The sequence below is a fragment of the Priapulus caudatus genome, unplaced genomic scaffold (assembly GCF_000485595.1).
Source record: "Priapulus caudatus unplaced genomic scaffold, Priapulus_caudatus-5.0.1 Scaffold581, whole genome shotgun sequence".
Taxonomy (NCBI): Eukaryota; Metazoa; Priapulida; class Priapulimorpha; order Priapulimorphida; family Priapulidae; genus Priapulus; species Priapulus caudatus.
Genome location: NW_014577642.1, coordinates 129,762 through 135,761, shown reverse-complemented (window position 1 = coordinate 135,761; position 6,000 = coordinate 129,762). Strand labels below are relative to the sequence as shown.

General features: G+C 45.5%; 1 protein-coding gene across 1 annotated transcript in view; it reads right to left on the bottom strand.

Annotated features, from left to right (window-relative positions):
- Positions 1–6,000, bottom strand: part of LOC106811844 (spectrin beta chain-like) — a gene marked incomplete in the record, with an annotated part of 83,058 nt that overhangs the window by 33,216 nt on the left and 43,842 nt on the right. Inside the window, 6 exon segments of the mRNA XM_014815567.1 lie at positions 1,769–1,865; positions 3,529–3,623; positions 3,822–3,935; positions 4,196–4,223; positions 4,281–4,382; positions 5,462–5,653. Of these exon segments, the coding sequence (XP_014671053.1) occupies positions 1,769–1,865; positions 3,529–3,623; positions 3,822–3,935; positions 4,196–4,223; positions 4,281–4,382; positions 5,462–5,653 (628 nt within the window).

Genomic DNA, 6,000 nt, shown 5'->3' with positions numbered 1-6,000 from the left:
GTATATACATGTACATGTACATGTACACGTACAATTTATGTATATACATGTACATGTACATGTACACGTACAATTTATGTATATACATGTACATGTACATGTACACGTACAATTTATGTATATTTACATGTACATGCACATGTACACGTACAATTTATGTATATACATGTACACATATACATGTGTACGCATGTACATGCACATGTACACGTACATGTACATGTGCATGTACAAGTAAATGTATATACATGTACATTCACATGTATATGTACAAGTAAATACAAGTAAAGCACTGGCCCACCGGCAAATTATTTAGAGGGCCGGTAACATTGGCAAATCACCGGTCCTCAGAGCCGGTGGTTTCAGCCGTGTTAGCGCGTACCTACATTTTTATTTACAGCATTAATGAGCAATAGCCTATATTACTGTTTTACCTGAAGGATATCACGCAATAGTTTATCAACATTTTACAAATTTGAAATCGAGAATGCAAGCGTGAAACATGACATTGATTTTTATACAAAATTTGTGAGGGCTGGTAAATTATGGTGAGGGCTGGTAAAAAATTGCTGTTACCAGCCCTCTGGGCCCGTGCAAACAAATCAGAATTTCGTGCCCTGCACACACACACATACGCATGTACATGTACATGTACATATACATATATACATATGTATGTGTAAATGTACATGGACATGTATTGGATTAATTCCAGTATATAGAAATTATAGAAGACATGGTGGACCGTTAAACCTATAAACTAGCCGATTAAAGAGCAGTAGAGGGAGGAAACAGGATGGTAGAGAGATGGAGACTGGACACGAGCAAGGAGACTGGAAGCGAGCGGGAAGTCGCATGGTCACAGGAAGGTCGTACAGTGCCACAAGACAAGGTCGCAGGGTGGGGTCGCAGGAAGGGTCACGGGGGTTGCAAGGTCGTGGGCTGACCTTGTCCTCGATGGCCTTGAGATCGCGCTCCATGAAGCTCATCCTGCGCTGCAGCTTCATGACCCCGGCGAGGTCGTCGCCGTACTCCTGCGTCTCTTCCAGGATCTTACACTTCTCATTGATCCACGTCTGCGGAAGAGAGACAAGTGACGAGTGAGAGAGAAAGACAGACAGAGAGGGTGAGTGAGAGAATGAGAGAATGAGAGAGAGAGAGAGAGAAAGAGAGAGAGAGAGAGAGAGAGGGTGAGAGAGGGAGAGAGAGAGAGTGAGAGAGAGGGAGAGAGTGAGAGAGAGAGAGAGAGAATGAGAGAATGAGAGAGAGAGAGAGAGAAAGAGAGAGAGAGAGGGAGATAGAAGCAAGATAATGACACAGCGATATGAAAACATTATAACAGCGATATGAACAGCGATTTATGAGAAAATATATTACGAGATTAAGATGGAAACATTAAGATTACAAAGAAATCGCACTGATATGAGAGATTACCACAAGCCGGCACAGAGTCGAGTGATGAATACGGATCAGCGCATGTCCAACAATTAATACGACAACGCGATGAGAGACTCACGATGAAAAAAATACATCAAAATTAACACGAAACCCCTCAAGATTAAAAAAAAGCTCCGATATTAAAGCGAGAATATGACGAGATTATCGACGATAATGCGTCGAGGCCGACGTAAAAACGAAAAACGCATTGAGGACACGTCACATTAACGTGCGCCAGCATCGAGTGATCAGAACGACGTCGAAGCCACGATGGGTGACGCACACGCGACGAAGGTCAATGACAAGGTCGTCTGGAGGGCGCACTACTCACGATGGTCTCCTCGGTCTCAATGTGGAAGGTCTGCACGCCGTGGAACTGTCTGATGTCATCCTTCTTCTGCTGCGACAGCTGCAGCAGCTCCGACCACCTGAAACAGCGACAACGCTGTGAGTGAACAGTCATGGGAGAGTATGAGTGAGAGGCTGGAACATATGCCATATGTCTCTCTCTTTCTCTCTCTTGCTATCTATCTGTCTCTCTCTCTCCCTCTCTTTCTCTCTCTTGCTATCTATCTGTCTGCCTGCCTGCCCGCCTGCCTGCCTGCCCGCCTGTCTGCCTGCCTGCCCGCCTGCCTGCCTGTCTGTCTGTCTGTGTGTGTCTGTTTGTCTCTCTCTCGCCTTCTCTTCTGCTTACTACATCTATCATAAGAACATGATCAAAACGTGAGGTATGCGTGGGGGGGGGGGACTCCCTACACCCAGGTTTGTTTACAGTAAACAACCCCCCATAACTACATAGACGTGAACAAATAGTCATCACGACCAGATGCTATCTGGGGGAGAAGCCACAACAGCTAGCTATGAACCTCTCCCACGCATCCGTAATCAAAGTTTGTGCCGACCGCCAACCTACAACAAACTCGTTCAGCCTTCCCGGAAACTCGGCTGCTCGCGGAACCAAGTGCGTTCCTAACAAACACTTCGAAAAAGACAAGCTCGTGGTGCGTTTTTCCATGAAAACGATAGTGGCTAGATGCTCAGAAGCCTCCGCGACAGATGCCGTGAAGTGAAAAACATTTGGTGGGTATTTATTATGTTAGCGGGCGGCAGCTGCCTCGTTTTTTGACGTTAAAGATCAAAACGCGAAGATAGAGCGAGAAATTTCCAACTAACCAGTACGCGAGCGTTTGCTGACGATCAGAACAAAACTGAACGAGAGAAGCGAGATGTATGCAATTATCGTTCACCCAGTAGACACCACCTTGAGATCTATCCATCCTAAAAAAATCCTAAATCCTAAAATCCTAAATCCATCCTAGCTTTTGCTTAGATTTTTTTTATCACACGGATGGTTTGCACGTCTGTTGAAGTGTCGGCATTAGCAAAGTCAGGATTAGGTACAAATTTAAACATTCCTACCCAACTACCGACATCGAAATGTGCCACGCCTGGAAACAAGAAATATATGTGCCTGCAACCTGCTAAATGTAGCTGCTAATACAGCTGGGTGTGTAAAGCAGTGTTATAACCTGATGCCACTGTCATCCTAACTCAAGAGCAATGCAAGCCGTAACTGGTGGTAAGGCATCACACCAGCAAATCACACCAAACAAATTCTGCACGAATGTATAGCTCGACTACTGTTAACAACAGTGTTTATGACTGTGGGTCTATAAACTGAGAGGCACGGACACGGGGATCGCTTGTGATAGCGTTAACCTTGCTCCATGCTCACGCCACCCCAGGGCAGATATGTTTAACACTATGATTTCATGGCTATAGGGCATTTCTACTTCTGGCCAACCTAACTTTCGCACAAACATGAAACGATTACAATAGCTTTAACATCGCGGCTCGTAGTGTCATTTTAAGTATACACTACACCTGCTTATGCTTGGCTCATCTGGCTCTGTGCTCCTACATTAACACTATGATTGTGGTTTCATGGTGTATATATAATATATCAGTACTTACTTCTGGTTAAGTTGGCTCCGTGCTCATACGTTAACACTAGTGCTGTGGTTTCATGGTATATATATATATATCTATATTTATATATATACATATACATATATATATAACGGTGCTTACTTCTGGTTGACCTGGCCCTGGCGAGCAACGATCTCATCAGCGTGTGGGTTCTCAGCATCCACCAGCTGCTTAGCGATCTCGTTAACCGTGTCCACCTGCCGAACAAACACAAGAACATCATCACTTCACCAAGAACAGTCCCAAGCAACCAAGGATTCAGCCTCAAGTCTCCTTTTCTCTACGAACCAAAAAATTTCTTCCGACGGAGATTTGTGACGAGTATTTACGACCGGCGACCAAACCCGCCGGGTTGGCGACGTCTCAAACTCGCCCGCCAGGGGGCGCTGACTCACCCGCTCCTTGTTGGCGGCGGTCTCGTGCTCGAATCCCTCGAACCTGCACTTCATGATGGCGAGCTCATCGTAGTCTGCCTCTCCTCCCGGGATCATCGTGTCCAACAGCTTCTCCTGCAAATACATACGCCATATATGTATATATACATATTATATATATATATATTCATAAGTACAAACACACCACATGGACACCTATATAGAAAAATATTTATGTAAAAATTTGCTGCCAATTTTTTTGGAGCTTTTGGGAACATGTCCTTATCTGCAGGCTTCACAACACCAAATTCTTGTTCTCACTGACCCACGCCTCGACTCACCCCCTCCTCCCTCACACACGCACCTTCTCACTGACCCACCCACCCCACACGCACCTTCTCGCTGACCCATCCTCTCTCCCACCTTACACCTTTCCTCCTCCTTCACACACACCTCCCTGACCCCCTTCCTCGCACGCACCTTCCCCCTGATCCCCTCCCTCGCACTGCCTTCATGCGGGAGAAGTAATGGTAGTAGGCAACCACGTAGGTGATGATCGACTTCTCATCAGGATAGTCTACACTCACATCTGCAAATACACAGACATATGCATACATTAACACATACATACATACATACATGAACACGTGCTATTGCAACTAGGAGCAGTCACTTATTTCATTCTTTTCCACAATTAGTCAACCTTACATCTGCTATGTTGGCGTAAAGTTTTTATCCGCATGCGCACCACAGATATCTATCCATACACAGATGCTTCTCCCCTCTGTACATGAATATATACATGTCTGTTAGCAACCATTCGTTTCTAGTTATAATACTAGTAGAAGTTGGCAATTTCATTTTTCTCAGTAAATATGTTTAACACCACCTATTATAGTCTTCTTATAACACTATAATAACTAGAAACAGTTATAAATTTTATTTGATGTGCCGATGTTAAGATGTAGATAAAGGACATGAAGGGAAGACAAGAAGACAAGACAACGGTGCGACTAAGATGAGAGAAAGCGTGGAAAAGACGAGACATGCATGGACGGGATAGGACAAGGGCATGGATATGACAAGACAAGGGTATGACCAAGACCAAGTGCATGGCCAACACAATACAAAAGTATGACCAAGATCAGAGAAAGCGTGGAAAAGATGAGACAGGTATAGATAGGATAGGACAAAACAAAGGCAAGGGCATGGACAAGACAAGACAATGGTGTGACCGTGAGAGAAACCATGGAAAATAGAGAAAATGCAGGGAGAGGATAGGAGAAAGGCATGGACAAGAAAAAACTATGGCATGACCAAGAAAAGACATGGGTATGGACATACAATACCAAGGCACAGATAAGAAAAAACAATGTATGGACAGGATTTGACAAGGGTTGGACATGGAGACAAAGATATGGATTTAAATGAAGATAAAGGGCAAAGTGACATGAATATAAGGGGATGTGAATATTGAGACCGACAAAGGATAGATAAAAAGTTAACCAGTGTGAACATAAAATTTAAACTTTAACAAAACCCATACTCCTTCCAATCTATCTCTCCCACAGCCATCATAAGAACAATATATCGGGTGCCAGTCTAGGCAGGTCAATCGCAGCTGTAGTTATGCAGCTAGACAGACGCCGCGCCAGACTCGCTACACGTACCTGATGAGCTCCTCTCTCAGTGCCAGCTCTCTCTCGTGCTCTGCCTTCTCCAGCCTCTCCCATGACTTGTTGATGTCGGAGATCATCTTGCTCTCCTTGGGGAGGTAAGGCTTCTGGTTGTTCGCCCTCATCTTGCTCTGGAGCGTGAACAGCAGGATCTCCAAGTTTCCCTTCTCCACGAACCTGTAGGTAAGACAAAGGAAAAATTTCCCCATGGATTAGCGAACGGACGCGCGAATCAATCGAATTTTCGCACTATGCCTTGGGAGGTGCGACCTTGGGAGGTGCGACCTTGGGAGGCTTCTCGACAGAGCGGTAGGGGTTTAACTTTAGCAGCTGCTGCTGCTACATGCCACCTACCTACCCCGTACCTGCCTCCGGCTCCCTCTCCCTCCCTCCTCCTTTTCCTCCCCTCCTTCCTCCCCACATAAGAGGGGGATTCTCTAATGCCCGGTTGGTGTGGAACTCTAGCAGCTGCTCCTGCACGCCACCGACCCTCTCCCTCCACACGACACCACCACTCATTCTTA